The sequence below is a fragment of the Dermacentor albipictus genome, chromosome 1 (assembly GCF_038994185.2).
Source record: "Dermacentor albipictus isolate Rhodes 1998 colony chromosome 1, USDA_Dalb.pri_finalv2, whole genome shotgun sequence".
NCBI lineage: Eukaryota > Metazoa > Arthropoda > Arachnida > Ixodida > Ixodidae > Dermacentor > Dermacentor albipictus.
The window spans coordinates 381781856-381801020 of NC_091821.1; the positions used below are offsets into that span (position 1 = coordinate 381781856).

General features: G+C 42.1%; 1 protein-coding gene across 2 annotated transcripts in view; it reads right to left on the bottom strand.

Annotated features, from left to right (window-relative positions):
• LOC135900310 (gamma-tubulin complex component 4-like) overlaps nucleotides 1-19165 on the bottom strand; it is a 40108-nt gene that overhangs the window by 20432 nt on the left and 511 nt on the right. For both annotated transcript variants that reach the window (XM_065429789.1, XM_065429788.1), the window contains exons 2-8: nucleotides 18858-18984; nucleotides 18064-18233; nucleotides 14723-14859; nucleotides 9163-9319; nucleotides 7240-7366; nucleotides 4144-4274; nucleotides 2227-2383 (exon numbers count right to left, since the gene is read on the bottom strand). In XM_065429789.1, the coding sequence (XP_065285861.1) occupies nucleotides 2227-2383; nucleotides 4144-4274; nucleotides 7240-7366; nucleotides 9163-9319; nucleotides 14723-14859; nucleotides 18064-18233; nucleotides 18858-18984 (1006 nt within the window). The remainder of the gene's footprint in view (nucleotides 1-2226; nucleotides 2384-4143; nucleotides 4275-7239; nucleotides 7367-9162; nucleotides 9320-14722; nucleotides 14860-18063; nucleotides 18234-18857; nucleotides 18985-19165) is intronic.

The following is a 19165-nucleotide window of genomic DNA, read 5'->3' on the forward strand; positions in this document are numbered from 1 at the left end:
CCTGTATTCTCTCTGTTTTTCTACTGCTCCATGTTGCCGACGAGCAGTGCCATGACCCATCCTTGCGTCTCATCATTGACCACCTGGAATCATCACTTGCTGATAGTTCTCTTTGCTTATTCACACTTAAAGATGGTGTATTCTACCGCCACAACGTTCATGTCGATGGCCCTGCATTATACTCCTCGTGATCCCTAAACACCTTCGCTCAGCTGTTCTCCACGAACTTCACGACCTTCCCACTGCCGGTCACCTACGACCTACGACCGGATTTGCCGACGCTTTTTTTGGCCAGGGCTTGCTCGCTCTGTTCGAAGATACGTAGCTGCATCTGAGAAATGCCGCCGACGCAAGACACCATCGACGCTCTATGCTGGGTGCCTTCAACCACTCGACATTCCCGCAGAACCATACTTTCGGGTTGGTTTGGACTTACTTGGCCCTTTTCCTCTTTCTACTTCTGGGAACAGGTGGATCGCTGTTGCCACGAATTACACTACGTGCTACGTCATCACCCGAGCGCTTCCTACAAGTTGCGCCACAGATGTTGCCGATTTTCTTCTACGTAATGTGACTTTATTACATGGAGCTCCACGACACCTTCTTACAGACCATGGCCGGACATCCCATCGAGGTTATCGCGGACATCCTGCAGTCCTGTGCCACGAGGCACAAGCTATCCACGTCATACCATCCGCAAACAAATGGCCTCACGGGGCGTCTCAATCGCACTCTCACAGACATGCTCGCGAAAAATGTCTCTTCAGGCCACACTGACTGGGACCTTGCTCTAACGTTTGTCACATTTGCTTATAATGCCTCGCGCCACAACACAGGCGGTTATTCCCCATTTTCCTTTCTATTCGGCCGAGAACCAGCAGTGCCCCTCGACACAACCCTCCCTGTTCACGCGGCACCGACCACTGAATATGCACTTGAAGCCATTGCCCGCTGGGCCCACGCAAGGGAAATTGCCCATGACCGCCTTCTGAAATCCCAAGAGAGTCAAAGGCATTTGTATGATCGGCGACACCAAGACATGCACTTCCCACCTGGTTCTATGGTGCTTCTATGGTCTCCACGGCGTCAGGTCGGCCTCTCAGAAAAACTGTTGTCTCATTACACAGGCCCATTCCGAGTGCTTCGTGCCGTGACTACCGTCACCTACGAGATCGCCCCTGACGCCCCACCTGCTTCCCAGTCCAGTGATATCGCGCATGTTTCACGACTGAAGCAGTATCACCCTCCCAGTGATGACATTTAGACGCTCTGGGACGTCGCTTCTGCCGCCGGGGTATTATGCTACACGCATCTGGTACTTGATTGTTTGAACAAGGCGCGTGGGCGCCATCACTCGAGAAAAGAGGAGGAAGAACGAACTGGGCTCGACGCGGTGAATCTTACTGGTCAGTGCTGCAACCGCTGTTGTAAATATAACCTGTAAATAGTTGCTCGTCTCACTGACTCGTCCTTCGCATAACAGTATTCTTGGTTGCAGTACAAATGTGATATACTAATGCTTGTGCAGTGGCTTAGAATTGACTGTGCTATAATGACCTGGTTTCTACTAAACTTATGCAGTTATTAATTAAAGTTTTTGAAATACATATATTTTATCATAAAGCCTTTGCAAAGATCAGACACTAGGAACAATATGGTTTGGCTACAGCGGAGCAGTGCCTGCATTATCCCTACTATTTAAATTCTTGCAACTGCATTATACCTTCTCAAGGTTGCCTTCTGGCATTGCTAATCTGGAAATTAATGAGGTCATAGTCAAGAGAAGCACAGCAGCATAACGTGTAACCCACAAAACCCACAAAACTCGCAAGAAATTGAAAGAAATCCGGACATATAATTGTAAAAAATAACAGTGTATGTTATTATGATCTCTCTAAAAGAATCCAGCACAATGGCGAGCACTAAGCAAAGTTCTGGAAACAATCCTATTTTCTACATTCAGTCATCACTGTTTTCATGAACACTCCCTGTTGAAGCACCTGCCAAAGTGGCTCAGTGGTTTTGGCATTCTGCAGCTGAGCATGAGGCCATAGATTTGATCCTCTATCGTGGTGAGCACTTCGGAAGGAATGGTACTCTGTTTCCCTGGGTGTTCATGCGTATGAAAGCCTGGTATGAAGTGGTACTTGATACCTTAGTACCAGGCCACCAAGGCATTCAAGCATCCAGTTCGCGGGAATAAAGTCTGTGCACAATGTTGCTTACCTCGCTCAGTAGTGGATGTGCGTGGGTGGCATAGGAGGTCTTTGGCCACTTGAGAGAAGTGCAAGAACAGCTCCCCTCGGCCCAGCAGAAAAGCATCTCGCAGGAGCCGCAGCTGGGACAATAGACAGCCCTCCTCCACAAAGAGCTGCCACAGGTGCTGTCAGCAGCAAGCCACACAAATACTGGTCAGACAATGGCCTCGATGATATTTCTTATGTTTTAATGTATACATGCCTTTTTTTGGTTCTTATGCAGTTAATGGTACTTGTCATCACCCTAACAGCACTGCCGTGCAGTTGATGCTAAAACCCCTCTGACAAACTCCATTGACATTCTGGCAACTTCTGCTTCTTCAGCAACAAAAGAAACAAATAAAAGAAAGAATAAGAAGAAATAGCAGACTTAAGCGAGTTATTCAGCTTTGAACTCATTTACTGCAAAAGTAGCTGCCTCTCGTAAGGGACAGCACCATCTCCTAAAAAAAACTTCACCATTGCAATGCACACAGTGTCATGTCCATTTGCTACAGTATTGCCTGTTGTGGCCTCCAAAATAACGTGCAGACACTAGAGTGTGCATGGTGCACAACGCCCCACACAAACTTTTCAACAAATTTTCCATGACAGCTTAGTGGTTAGTGCATCTGTTTCCTGGATGCTTGCATGGGAGTTCGAGCCTGAATAGTGGTGGCGGTGGTGAGCAAAGCATTGGTTTTCTTTGTCTTATCGAAGCTCAGGACGAGGAAGTACAGGACATACAGGACACAGCAAACCCAGTTTAGAGAACTTTACTGCCAGCACAGAAAAAATAGAACCGGATATTATACCATGTGACAAGACACAGAATCACTGTAAGATGAGATGAGAAGCAAAGGCGAAACATGTCAAGTGAGCAGCGGAGAATCGCATAAATCATCCAAAATGTTTACAACAAATGTGACATTTTCAGATTGTTTTAAACAACTTTGATGAAGTATGTGGTGTGTGTCATAGGTTGCATGATGTCTCATTGTCAAATACTTGTTGCCAGATATTTGTCAAACGTTGTCACTATGACACCTTGGTAATGGTGCATGGACTTGGCTAACGCACGCTCACTCAGGCTATCAGTGTGAAGAAAAGTGAAGTTGCTTTAAAAGCAGACTTATCGCTACAGCTGGTGCCCGTGCTTTTTGGCAATGTTGTTTTGAGGTACATACTAATGCTACCAAGGCTACGGTGATGTCGGAAGGCCCATAACTGATTTCAGCTTACCTCTTTGTGAGGAATAAAAGGTTGCCAGCTGCCAGAAAATTGGGACAGGTCGCATCACCTTTAATTAACAGAATTTAAAAAAAAAAAGGCTGATCGAGAGAAGAATAGTTGGGTTAGGTGGAAAGTGACGAGCAAAAGGTGCAGTCCACTGCCCCCTATTACAAAAGGTCACTTTTGGTATGCTTAGACTGACCAGAGTTATGCAGCATGCCCGCTTCATTTGATGTACATTTAATGAAAAACCTCCTATATTTTTTTTAATTCTTGCATGAGGAGTGTCCTCAGCAATCCCTCAACGCTTCATGCCTCGTGCCAAATTTACCACTCGCATTTTCGCTTTCTCTAGGCACTCTAGCCATTAGGCTCGCCATGCAGTATTGTATTTTCTAGCAGCCTTCTACACATGTACATGCAGTAACGAAAAACTGCTGATATTACATGGTGTTGGCTGAGTTGCGTGGTGTCAAGTTTCACATTCACAGTCATTGTGCTCCAATGGAGCCTAAAAAAGGTATGTATTGGTAGTTTCGAATGTAGGAGAACACAACGTACCTGGCCAAATCTTGTGGTGCCACAATATCTGTGGTACTGTTGAATGATTCTGTTAATATGTTTCAAGGCAGTTAGATATTCCTGAATTCTAAAATGAATGAATGGTGTTTACCGCAGCTGCAGCTGAGCGAACGTCGTTCACAAAGGCTTCCAGCTGAAACAAATCGATCTCTGCAGCTTCGCTGATTTTCTGCAGGCGATCCAAGAACTCTGTCTCTTGCTCTGCCGTGTAGATTGGCCGCTCTACACAGATAAAAGATAACGAGCTTACGACTTAATACAGTTGTACCTCGTCATAATAAACTCTTATACAAATAAAAAATAACAGAGGCGTGCCAATAGCTGAAATTTTCAACATTCTAACAGTTTTATTATTCGATAGGTTATTCAATTCATTATTCATTATGTGAAACTGTCAAATATTCTTTTCTATTTGAATACAAAGAATAACACTTATTGGAGCCTCGGCGAACCGATATTCAGTTGAGAACTGCATTACATGCATGTATGAAATAATGTAAATAAGCCTCTGCTTTAACTAAATGGACACCATGCAAACTTCATATTTCATTTCAACTACAAATGAGAAAATATTCTATATTAGACGAGAAAATTTCCCCATTGGAACATCAATGAAAAATGCCTTTGTTACATTCAATATTCATTATAAGTGTACATGCCAATATTCGCAAATAAACAAACAAAAAATAATATATGTACTACTAAAAATAATCCCGCCCTGGGCCTATGCAAAAGAAGCATTAGCATGATGCCTCCTATAGGGGCACAGTGGAAGAATAGACAAGTGTCTCAACGACGTTGCTTGTAGGAGAACATATGGTTGGGAACATTTTCTATCATTTGCTTGTGGTGTCAGGCCTTGCATTCGCATATTTTGTTTACTATTTTACCGTAACTACCCTTATAATGAACGAAGTTACCTATTCTGTGGCACTACTCGCTGTTGCTGTTTCTGTATTATTGCTGCTCACCCTATTGGTGGAGGAAAACTGAAGATGCAGCTAGAAATTGCCTACTGAACCTTCTGTTGCATATTGATTTGCAGTGCGGTCACCCGCATCGTACGATGTCTTAATTGGTGCTTTTCAGAAAGTTTTCCTGACATCTGTTCATGTCAAGCTGCCCTTGCGCTGTGCGTCAATAGAGAATAGCTGCACTCGCCTTGATTATGCATCTGCATGCAGGTAGTGAAAGCGAGTACTGTGTGGTCAAAGCACTAGGCGAAAATTTCTGTTCAAATGTTCAAGAACCCACGAATTATCTAATTTGTGAGTACAGCTCAGCAAAGTAGTATTTTGTCCACCTTTTAACTCGTTGCTCTGCTCACAAAGCTCACAAAGTCTAGTTATTGCAAGTATCATGCAAGCAATGATCTGTCACGTTGGGAAATGCCGGTAGTTGTGTGATCACATAAATGGAAAGAGTAACAATTTTGCATTCAAGATAAACAGCGCTTATCACTTTGGTCGCTTGAGCACAATATTTTTATGTTTCCACTTTATTTGAACTTTTCTCAACCTTTATACATGCTTGTCGAGATCATGCCATAGAGCTCCATGCTTTCATGCTAAAAAATTATGCCTGCGATCCTGTTGCTCCCTTAGCAAGAGAGGCAGAAAATATGGGCAAGGAAGGAGCCCGTTCCCAGGCTTTGTTGAGATAGCTGTCTATTTTTTACCCCATGGACAGGGACCACCATGGGGTCTCCTGTTGGTTTTGATGGTCTTTTCCATTATTTTTCGTTATGGTAGTAGTAAATACTCATTGCAATAAAGCAAGACCGACCAACTTTTAAATAACCTTGGTTATATTTGATAATTAGTTATATTCACGTTAACTATATCAAAGTGTAACTAACACTCATAAATGGTAAAAAAAATTCCTGGTGGCAGTTCTAACAGTAAGGCAAGTTTATGGCACAAATTAACAAGTGTGTATACCTTTTACTGCAGCTTCTGTTACTTAAACTTGATAAAAAAATAAATGAGAAGAAAGGGGATGAACCGAGGGGCCCAATTTTTATTAATTGTATCATGAGAAGCCAACAAACAAAGACATCATGTGTGCGATGCATCGCACCCATGATGCGGAGACATGGGATCATTCCCCACCTGCGGCAAGTTGTTTTTTCATACACTTTCATTGCCATTAATTTATCATTTTTTAAATTCAATTAGTAAGTACAAGTAATTTCCCCTATGTTGTCCTTGGTGTTTTTGTTTGTTGGCTTCTCATGATACGATAAAAAATAAATGGCACAAAACATACGTGGACGGAGAAATGCATACAACAGGATGGGTGCCGTATGTGTTTCTCCGTCTATGTCTGTTTCAAGCCATTTATTTTTCTTGAAGTATGACATAGCAAATAGCTCAAACCAAGATCCTGCCTGCTATTCATTCTCTGTTGCTGCAGGGTTTAGCTTTTGTTGCTAATAGCTAGGCTTCCAAATTTGTGCTAATGAAGAGGATTGAAAGTCATCCACCAGGAGAAAAAAAAAAAAGATTAATTACCCCCCCCCCCCAAAAAAAAATATAGAATTCTGAGAGCATTTAATATCTTAACACTGCCATATGTGTGACTTGATGCTACAATTATAGTTGCCATGGTTTTCAATGACAAAAGAAAAACCAACAACTCTTATCTGTACTTTATAGGGTCTGTAAGTACACAGCAAGTTTAATGCTTTGCTCTGTTTTCAGAGAAAAGTTGCAAGCATAGTGCATAATGTGCTCCCAAGTTGGAAATATTGAAGAACAAAGAAACCATCAGCTCATTTCACACTAATGCACCTAATGCAACCAGCTGTTGGAAATAGTGCAACAGCCCGAGTTATTTTGACCAGCTTGTTTTTCACATCAGAGATTTGTGCACAACTTCTACAATCATGCTACTTGGCAATAAATAATGCATTGAGACAGTCACTACGGGAAACCCACCCATTATCATCATCAGCATCATCACATTTATGCCCACTGCAGGACGAAAGGCTCTCCGGGCAATATTCAATTACATTTTTGTGTCAGCTGATCTCACTATAGGCCTGAGTATTTCCTGGTTTCATCACACTATTGAAATCTCTGCTGTCCTGAGCTGTGCTTCCCTTCTTTTGGCACCCATTCCGTAACTTTCCTAACTTCCGTAACAGCGCATTTCATGCTACGCATTACATGGCCCATAAACTCACCCATAGACTGCCCAAAGACTCGTACAGCTGAGCCAGCAAAAAGCACTTTTCTGGCAAAAGAACCTGAGAGCTGGTCAGGCAGCAGTTTGGGTTCCAAGCCAAAGTCATCCATTGACTCTAAAGGAGCCTGCAATATAAAAAACACAAAACTTGCATGTATAAATGCTATTAGACCAGTGTTCATATAACAGCAATGAGTCGTAATGGCAAATTTGTTATTATAGATGCAAGCCGCACCCAGTATAGTATTACCCATCTAGACACAAGCTGAGCCTGACACTACATATATAAATACAAACTGCCGCTACCTTTAAATAAAGCCCATTTTGAATGATTGCTCAAAAATATCGCATGCATTAGCTGTCATTTTCTCTTAAACAAAATGTACCTATCTTCCTTGCTACACCTTAGCAAGCTTACACAATGACTTGATAGAGAAGATGCATTGAAGTGTTGCAATTATGCAGCACTTTTAAGGTTTTAAATATCTGCATGGAATATCATCACCTCTCAAACTGGAAAACTGTCAATTTGTTATTGTCACGACCAGATTGAGTTTAGTGTTGCCCTTCTACAAAATGGCAATGTTCAGAGCTCAAATAAGAAGTATACATGAGGAACTGAATGAGCGGCCTGTTCCCTGCTTCCGCCACTACACAGTGATGAGACGACATATAACAAACTATACATTCCAAATTTAGCACAGGCAATAGAACCAGTCCAAATAACAACAATTACCATGGGCTGTGACACACAAGACATTGCAAAACTAAAGTGCAATTTCAAACTAGCCATTCACTTAGTGTAGTGCTACGAAGTATCTGGCTGCTACTAGTCTAACCATTTCTGACCCATATTTAGCATGTGAGAGTGGTCGGTCGGTCAATGCTTCACGCATTCACCCTGCACGGTATTCTATGTAGCCGTCTCTACAGACGTGCTGCTGACGAGTAGTCCAGCCAGTTTAGGATTTGGAACATTTTTTGGAACAGGAAAAATGTCGTTCTGGAGCAGTTTAGGAGCAGCCACACCAGCATTTTCGAGCAGTTTCAGAGCAGAAAAATTGGTCTTCCTGGAACACTTGGTGTAGTACAGCAGTAATCTGTAACCGTTTGGCGAAGCTTATTACTGTGCCATCAGTAAGTGCTGCACAACAGTGAAGCAAGACACGACAACAGTGACGTAAGACACAACAACAGCTTGCCAACAACGAGGCCAGCCTATTATTACTTATTACAGAGAGGACGTCCTTCTGCCAGTGTTCTTTATTGCTGGTAGCAATAAACGTTGTTAAAGTTGACGCCGCTCATTGCCCTATTCATTCGAACCCGACATAGCCGTGATTCCCGCGCTACGGGTTGGGGAGTACCACGGGGCGACTGCGTGGGGCTAGATCCGGAGCTCACCTTCCGCCCTAACCACATGCAGAGTGGAACCCCCACAGGGTATAGGAACTGTTTCGATTGGAGATGATGATCCGTACGACCCTTGTACGAAGACAGGCGTGCCCCACAATCAGATAGTGGTTGTGCCACATAGAAACTTCAGAACTAATTTTTTTTTTGTCAGAAAACCAACTGAGCGCCGTGGTAAGGCTGCATGCAATGCATCGACCTCAGCCAAGTATTAGATAATCGAGTCACAAACTGAATTATATGAATGTTCAAAAATTGATTTGAATAGTTGAGTACAGTAGTTGCATAACCGTATTGAAAACATTGCATTGCTGTGAAAACACGAAAATACCACACTTTTGCATAGATGGCACATGAGTGAACGCAGCCAGGAATAGGCAAGTCGAATTGTAGCAAAATGGCCCAAATGGCACAGTTAGACTACACCTGCATTAAGCGTGAGATCAGTGGAATAACACTTGGTCTTGCAGGGAGATATGTAAAGGGCAGGATACATGTTACAACAAACCTCTAAAAGACTGCTGCTGGTGTTGCGTTGTGTCCGCGACATGTCGGTGCCCAACTTCTGTACAACAAAAAATTCTTGGTGTGGGTCATGCAGAATACCATACAACACCCAGGAGGAAATCTGCTGGCACAGCACTCCATAGCCAGCCTGCGAGAGCCTGCACAAATGGCAGGGAGGTGGATACAAAAGTCATTTAGATGTACACTTAGACCACTTTCTTGTACTGTACCTCATGTTCCTGTTATGAGGTAAACTGATACTATTGCATACTATACAATATTATGACAGAGAATAGAACTTGCTAGGTCGTGATTTACTTCAATATGCTCAATCCCATGCAGTATCCACCTATATTAAAAAATTTCTTGCCCGAGAACTAGAGTAGGCTTCAGCAACCTGGTTGTTGCATCAGGCCTATCTTGTAAACCACTCAAAATTGTGCCGCATGCTTTGTTGCATGTGATTACAACTGAAGTTCTAGCAGAACAGGATCAATATTATCGTTATCAGTCCCTTGCTTACAGCTTTGTAGTAATGCAGCACTCATTTGTCTACTTCAAAAAATAATCTGCAGTCACCATCCATCCCACACTGCTGCTTATCTGACAACATAGCTTTTCATTCCACCTGGACAGTAACTTTTGCTTTCAATGGTCGTTAAGTCAAACACAAGTGCTTAGTGACTCACCTTTTCCTGGTGCCATTAAACATTGGAAAGGCCTTCCAAACTGTATCACTAACTCATGTGAACTATCTTGGCAATAAAAAAATTTTTACTGCCTTCTTGTCAGAATGCACTTTGTACACTATTAAATATAATATTGATGCAATTAGTTTGAGCTATTTCTCTCACACACACACACACACACACACACACACACACACACACACACACACACACGCACACGCACACGCACGCACACACACACACACACACACACACACACACAGGGTGTCCCAGCTAACTTGGACCAAGATTTTGCAAAGGCCTATGCGTTTTTCAGAACAGAAATTGCATGGATGTTGTTAGCATTTATCTAACCCTGCAGTACTATTTTCTTACTCACCTTTCTAGAGTAATTAGCCGAGATAAATTAATTAACTTTTTAAATATAGCTTGAAACATTCAGGTGTCAATAGGAAAGTTGTGGAGCTCCACAAATATTGCCCAACCCAGGCACTTCCAATGAGATGAACTTAGCGTGGCCGTTTTTATTCAGGAAAAACGAAAGCCTTCGGAGTTTAAAAAATAGCACGTGACACTGCGCTCTGTGCGCCCGAACACGTCACGATTACAGCGCTCTCAACCATGCTTTGTAACAAAACATCGCTCGCTTAGCGCCTTTCGTGGTGCCCACGACAGAGCTTCGCGTTGTGCTTGGTTCCGAGATAAACGCCAGTGGGTTCGCGCGGCAGTTTAAATACATCATGGCTCCCATTTTTGCAGCAATAATTGCACTCTCACGCTAGCAGAATGCATGCGGAGGAAAATTGACAAGCTCATGAGTTCGAATTGGGGAGCAAGACCCCAACAAGCAAACATGCATTATAACAAGCTTGATAACGTCATGTGAATAACGCTGGTTGTCACAAAAGGAAGAATTGTAAACTGACACAGAAGGTTGCTTTTTAGCTTCCTGTCCATACCTTGTCGGCAGAGAATTTGTAATTTCATATTACTTAGGTGCCTTTTCAACGCTGTACAAAAGTTTCACACAGATGGCTCTTTTTATGGATAATGGTTGTAGAGTTTTATCCGCTGTGATGTCTGTCTAAAGAATGTGTTCAAACAAGTCGCCCTCTGCCATAATGCAGTATTGGCACCTTTTCAGCACATCTGATGTAGCTTTTTTGATGACGCAAGACGGTATCTCGCTGCAGGCCTCGCCAATCTCTGCCTTTCGCGCTTCTGGTGTAGTTGTAGGTTTGCGATACACTCGGTCTTTCACAGGTCCCCACAAGAAGTCAAGAAGTGTCAAGTCCGGCGACCTTGCAGGCCATGCCACTGGTCCATGCCGCCCGACCCACTGATGTTTGAAGGCTTTGTCAAGCCAGGCTCGGGCAAGGCTGCTGCTCACTTCAGTTCACTTTAAAAACGCAAGAGGAAGATCACAGCGAAAATCTTCGATTGGGCCTTCCAAGATGTCGTTCATGTAGCACTGAGCAGTGAGCATGTGGTCAAAAAATATGAGGCCAATTATTCTTCCGTCAAAGATACCGCACCACACACTCAATGACCATTGGTACTGGTGTCTGGCCTGCGCTACCCAATGCGGGTTCGTATCGCTCCAGTAATGCGCATTATGGATGTTGACTTGAGAATTTCTGGATAAGGTTGCCTCATCTGTCCGGAGCACTTTGTCAACAAAATCCGGTATTTCATCACTGTACACAAGGATCCAATTTGACAAATCAATCCACCATTGAAAGTATCTTTCTTGCAGCTTTTGATGCAGTTGGAGGTGATAGGGATGCATTTCAGCCTTCCTAAGAACTCTTGACACTGAAGACTTTGAAATGCCGACCTCACCACTCACATATCAAATCATTGATGAGAGTGCTGTAATCGCGGTGCACTCGGGTGCACAAAGCGCGCTGTCACATGGTATTTCTTAAACTGCACGGGCTTTCGTTTTTCTCAAATAAAAATGGCCACGCTAAGTCTATCTCTTGGAAGTACCTGGGTTAGGCAATATTTGTGAAGCTCCACAACTTTCCTGTTGACGCCTGAACATTTCAAGCTATATTTAAAAAGTTAATTAATTTACCTCGGCTAATTACTCAAAAAAAGATGAGCAAAACAAATGGTACTGTACGTTTAGATAAACGTTAACAACATCCATGCGATTTCTGTTCTGAAGAACGCATAGGTTTTTTTCAAAATCCTGGTCCAAGTTAGCTGGGACACCCTGTGTGTGTGTGTGTGCGTGTTTGTGTGTGTGTTTGTGTGTGTGTGTGTGTCTGTGTGTCTGTGTGTGTGTGTCTGTATGTGTGTGTGTGTGTATATTACTGTTGCAAAACTTAACATTTATATCCTGTACAGTTGGTGTTCATTTCTTATATTGTGTACTCATTCCTTTTCACTGCTTTCACATGCTATGAGTGCTGCTATATTTGAGATTTCCTGTTATCATTATTTCGGTGAGCAACCGACTGTTTTGCATGTTCATTAACTCTCCCCCCAGTCAAGCAGTGTTCTAACTTGTGGAATCTGTTAGGGTATCTGTACGTATAAATAAGCATCTAACTAAAAACTGCACTTTAAACATATTTGGGTGGGCACTAGGGGGGTATACGTTGGAATTTCAAAGACAAATGCGCACACCCAACGTCATCACACTGTAGGTTGACATTGAGTAATGGCACACTTGAGTGAAAATCAGAGCTCACAGAAAGAATGTTTTAAGTACTTCAACATTGCAGTAGTGTGTTTTTGTAATAAAGTATGTTTTTGTAGTCTCTGAATGGCTTTTGCATAATCCTAATAGCAGACTTTTTAGCTAAATTTCAGTGTTCACTTGACGGTCAGTGTTGCATAAAATGGACAAGCTTTTACTGCCAATGCTACTTATTACAATCAAGTTAAGCTATACGTGGAAAGTTGAAGGGCTTCATTTACTTTTAGCAGTTCACAAAAGTTCTGAGCAACACAGACAGTCACTGAAAATATGTTTGTACCAGAAATAAACAAACATATTGTCACTGAATTTCTCCATTGAAACTACAGCAAAATTAGCCTTTGTGAAGACGCAGTAACAGCTTTTACGTCTCAACGCCACCAAGGGTGTTAATTGAACGTTTGCCATGTGTCAAACCACTGCACCTCCAATCCAGACGTCAATGCGGCGTGGACAATGACTAAAAGCGCTCACCCCATCAGTACCTAGAAACAGCAGAAAAGGATGAATGGGAGGGAACCATGACAACGAATTGATAGGTGCAGTTAATTAGACGAGTCAAATCACCACCCATCCCTCGGCACTTATCCAGCCATCAAGAGAGCATTTAAATCGGCTGTGGCAGGGTTCCACGAAAGGCCCTCAGCCCACCCTTCACCTTGCAGACTGAGTGAAGAATGGGGGGAAGGGGGGGGGGGAATGATTGCTTTCCACAGATTTCATACCAGTTTCTTGGAGGCGGAGTTACTGCAGGTTATGGTGAGCATGGGCAGGGTATCGCAATGGAGTGTCTACAAAGGTGATTTGCTGCTGGACAGTCTTGAGATTCCCTAGTGGACTCTCCTAGGAAAGACGAGGGGATTAAAAGCAGAAACTTTTCGAGAGTGAGGACAGAGGGTCCTGATGTGAACTGAGACGTTTAACTTGCTCCTGAATGGAGTGGGCTTCTGCACTGGGGCCGTGTAACTAATGTAATAAACCCTTTTTCCTTCATTTTCCACAACCTGACGTAGTAGCCGATGGACTTGGTGGATTCCATGCCCTGAACACCACCCTAGCAGCAACACAGGCAACAGTATCGAAAGTGTCTTGTGGTGATTATTCTTAAGATGGCACGCCATATTGCAAAAGTACCTCTGTGCAAGACTTCATTGACATTCTCACATGACCACAATTTGTTTCTGACAGTGACATAAATGAGGAACAGAGCAGGGACAACCTAATAAATCAAAGTGAACTTCATCGGCAAGCCTCTATACAACGAAATTCACCATGTTAAAAAGTTTGCATCATGCTCCTGCATCGATCTGACTGAAGACTGCCATTGAGTGTTTCCATTAGGAATGACTGTAACTCAAGAAAAGATAATTGGAAACCAGCACACTTTACTACAGAGAAGTGAACTTGCAGGGGGAGGACATGCACTAGGGGCTGCCTCAAATTTAGGTCTCGAGCACGTCCACCTTCCGGTGCTGGGACTGACAGACAGCGCTCCTACAACAAGAACTACGCACAATGACAGTCTGACAACATAAGCTGCTCAACCTGTGACCTGAGTGGCACCAAAATTTTTGAAAAATTTCTTTGAGAATTGCCACCAAGGTTAGGATGCAAAAGGTTAACAGGCATGAAGCTGCTGCTGTTTCAAAGGTGTGTGTAGTCGATCTTGAGTGCCAGCTACAGTAAACTAACAATCCACAAGTGGGGGGAACAATTGTTGCTTTCTAAGTTCGTTTAACAAATCACTATGCGCATTGAGGATGAATACATAAAGAGAAAGCAACATGACACAGCACTGAACTAATTGAGCCTTTATCCTGATACATATCTAATTAAGTAGAGACAATGATATTAAAACATAGCACAGTAAAGCAATAAAAAGATCACAAAGCAAGAACAGATGTCTTCCTCAAGTTTCTCTGTTCTTGCTATGCACTTTTCTCTTTTTCTGTCTTTTTTGGTGAAAAACATTATGTTCCATTGCACTAGGTTTGACAGTGTGAAAAACCAGCGTGTAAAGCTTTGCCATTATATTAACTATCACTTGATGGCAGATTTTGTGCTCTGGCTCACAGTGAACAAAAAAACGCAAAAAAATGAACAAAGAAATGCAATAAAAATTCCAATCTCCTAAAGAGGGTGCTCAAAATGTGCAGACTCACAGCGACATGCTTTTCTTAGCAATGGGGAGCGCTGTAGTGGAAGCCTTGTGCAGAGACTGAAGGATACTGCAGCCATGCACCTTACCGGATTCAATTTCAGCTACCAGGTCACGCAACTTCAGAAACAGCAAGTGGTACTGCGTACAGGAAAAGTGCACGCACCAATGTTAGGTACCATGGTCAGTAAAGCAAACAAAGTTGAAAGTCATGTATTTGCCATAGTAAAATCTTTACAGCTGCCAGCTAATAGATGGGGACCGCAATAAATAGACAACACTCAGTGACAACATAAAAAATTCAGAACAGGTTCCACCTATAAAACTGTGCTGCACCTACCGTCTGTGCCTTCATAACTCAAAACAAAGCTCCCATGAGGTGCTGATTAGGGATCTTTGAACAGCTAAATTTTCCATTCAAATCGAATAAGAATATTCACAAAACATCACAGTCGAATATTGAATTGAATACCGAATAGTTTTTTCATTTCTAAACAAAGTGAAATACAAAATGTTCGATTATATAAATAATATCATGTAATAATATAAATGTTCTGTTATATAAATACAAATGCTTTGTTATAACCATGTTCCATCAAGATGAAACACAGGAACCTCCATCACCAGAGGCCCATAGAGTGCTCTGTTCATTGCAGCACACATCATTTTAAAAGAATGTAAACATGGTGACAGTGTCCAGATAATAATTTGTTTTGCCTAAATGGAGAAAACAAATTTGTAAGCAGCCTAAAGGGAAGACCATCCTTACTGAATCACTGGCAATTATTAAGCAGAAGTCATTCACATCATGTGTTTGCTGAGCAACTGGTGCCTCTGTGGAGCAACCATGGTTTTGCTGCAGCAGCATAATTCAGAGCAATCACCAGTTGCACCCATCTTTCTCAAGAATGCTCTGTAGACTCCTATAAGCGTTGTTATCTCTTACATTTGAACAAAAACAAATATTCAATAACTTTGAATGGCTAATTCTCAATTTGAATATGAATCAAATAGCAAAGGCTATTCCATTTACATTCTAAAATTCGAATATTCATGCTCCCTTAATGCGGACGCTGAAAGAAGCTCATCTCGGCCGAGACGTCATGGACATAAGCGAATGTAATTGGCTGGCATATCTATATAAATTCTCTTTGAGTTTTACAGTGGTGTATTTGCTGCTGCATTCTTAGGTTGCCACTGACTAAAGTTGCTAACAATGTAGAAAGAAAACGATAAAGCAAAAAAAATATGTATATAAGGAGAAAGGGACTGATAGATGTTAACTGACATAGCTTTACCAAAACCTAACATAGCATATAAAAAAAAAGAAAAAAGAAGGAAAGTTGTATATTTGTTATATCAGCACAACAGAAACTGACTCGGTATTAAGTGTGGCATGATAGAAGAGAGAACAGGAAACTTGTGAATGTCATTAAATGTCTTACAAGATTAAAGGCAGTGTAAATGCCCTAAAAAAATTGCAAGGGTAGGTACTACCACCGTTCCGTCGAAAGTTCTAGCATTGGTGAACGCTTCAGCAAAGCTAGCTCCAGGCCATGTGGCATATCTCATATTCTGCATTTTCCAGCACTTCACACTGCTTCTGGGTAAGGAGGACTTTCATCCTTGCCATCCACAACTTTGGGATCTCAATAGCCTAGACGGCCAAACCACACTGCAATGCAGCAACACTGATTATGCATGCAGTGGTCTAAGAACCAATTGCTAAAATCACAAAATATACATGAATGTCCAGCACATGTGCACATGATCCTGTAAGGAAGCACATTGCATTGCACTGGTACATAACAGTGCCTCTTACTTAAGCACCTGTTCACAAAAAGGTAGTGCCACCTCGTGGGTGTAAATGACATGGTAGTAAAAGGTGTGAGAAAAAGGATAGAAAGTTGGACAAGTTGGTACGGTAACATAACCTTGGATGATAGTGCGAAGTGACATAGACAGAGACTAGAAGCAGACAGGACGAGGTGTCTGCTTCTAGTCTTTGGCTGTGTCACTTCGCGCTACACTCCAAGATTAGAGGTGGGGAAGCACTGCACTATTGAAAAAATAATAACAAATCAATAAAACCAAGAAGTACCACATCCCCTTTATCATTTCTTCTCCTGCTTGTCTACTCACTACTGTTTTACTTTGATCTGCACTTCTGCTTCCACTCTAGTGACAACAATGCTACCTCAGAAGTTATATCAAATACCAACCAGGTGCTGCTGAAATCTGGTCTTACAGAGACTTCATAGATGGTGTTGAGTGCAGACTTATCAGTGCTGCTTGCATGCTTAAGTTCTTGTATGGTGTAGTTTCATCTTTCACTATACATCTGGAGTTGGACACATGCCTGCAGCCAGGAGAACTTCTCCAGCCTTCATTAAAGACATCTCTATCTTACTTTATGATTGCAACCTTCAGATCATCTGCTGTGGTTCAAGTCATTCCTTGTACCATTCTTTATGCTCACCTGACCTCCCACCAAATTATTTGATGGCTTTCTTTTTCTCACACTAAGACTCCCTTTCCACAGCTGCATATCCTAAAGGGAAACTAAAGATGCAAATGATTTCTTCTTTATCAGTAAATTACCCTTCTATAATATCAAAAGCACCACTCTTACCACGATGAAATGCTTGGCAATCCAGGAAAAGCTCAATAACAAAAAACTGGTGGTGATGCCTCCTTGAAATTCCCACAGCAGCTTGCTGCGACATCACGATTTTAGACAGTGGCTTCTAGGGCTCAGTTAATTATTTAGTGGTAAAGATAGACTACATTGTGTTCTAAAGAAGCCAAAGATTGAACAAGGTGAGTTTTGGGAACTTTTGCAGAACAAACGTGGCCTAAATACGAAAAGATACTTAGAAATCTGTGACATCACAGTGACGTACCAGCATTGAGGATTGAGTGCAAAATTCAAGAACCGGAACTTTGACCTTCATTTTCTCCTCTAATAATCAATCTATTATTTTGAAATTAACGAGAACAGAGTTGTCAAGGAGAACCTTATCCATCTAAACTGAGTTAGTGTTTTGCTTTAGTGTCCCTTTAAGGTGCTCTGATTATATGGAGTGCAGAGACCTAAAATAATTGCAAGGTATAGGATGGGTTTGGACACCATTCCTTTATTATACAGATATAGATGACATTAAAAAGAAAAAGAAAACAGCAAGCCACAGGCAGGCTCCAGTGCACAGCTTAATAGTAATACAGAGAATCAACATCCATTAGAACATACTGACATTCTGGCCAAGACATTATCTGCTGTAAGAAGAGCCTGCTTACAGAGTTTGGATATCCCACGTTTTCTTGCATAAGAAACTAACTTTATACCTTTTCAAGAGCCTCTTGAAATCGCATCAGAGAGATCTGGTGTCCCTCGAGAACGTCTTTCTCAAGAAGAAGTAGTTCCTCCAAGTATTGATGCAGGACTTTTTGCAGCCCTGAGCACAATGCATCCAGGTAGAAGCCACGTCTGAGCGGCGTCTCACCTTCCTGACTATCTGTAATTGACAAAAGGAGTACCCATTGTTCAAGTTACTGCTTATAAACATAAACGAAACTGTTTCCTCTACAATCAGGCATAATAATAATAATAATAATAATAATAATAATAATAATAATAATAATGGTGCTCTACATCCAAAGCCGTAATTAAGCTACGAGACATCACAGTGGAAGGCTCCAGCTGATTTGGCTATCTGAAGTTCCCTAGCATGCACCAAAATGCTCAAACGTACATTTGCATTTCAACCCCATCATAATATTGTGTCCACTAGAGCCAGCACTTAACCCCGAAACTTTTTAATCAGCAGAGCAGCACCATACCCACCGAGCCAACAAACAGCTGTGTGGTGCACATCGCACTGTCTCGCAGCTGACATGTGCAACCAGTGTGCTACTACTCCACACTGGATGCTCAATAGAAGGCGCAAGTCTGGTAGTTAACTATCTACATCCCATACGAAAAATATGACCATACTTCACTGCCACTATGCGTTATAATCAACGCAGAGCAGCAAGTAGGTGACAAATGTCCTCGTAGGAGAAGTGGCACAATATTTTTGTTTGAGATAACCCCTGCAAATCTCATGCTAGTTCATATTATTTTATAAAAAGACGATTACCGCTAGCGATGAGACCGCGGTAAGTTGAGATGAAGGTTCGCAAGTACTTGACATGGTAGCCTAGAGCACAAAGCTTATCCAGAATCGCTGTCTCGGATGGGTGCAAAAAAGGAAGTCCTTTGGCGACCTGAAAGAAATTGCACACTAATTAGTGAGACATTTAGTATATTGTAAGGCGATCGCCTGGTACGGTCATTTCACGAGGAATACCTGAGCTCATTTATACGCACTACAGAGCTAATATTGTTTTATGCATATACCGAGTCAAGAAATATATATATACATCCTCCTCGACTTTTTACAGCCGT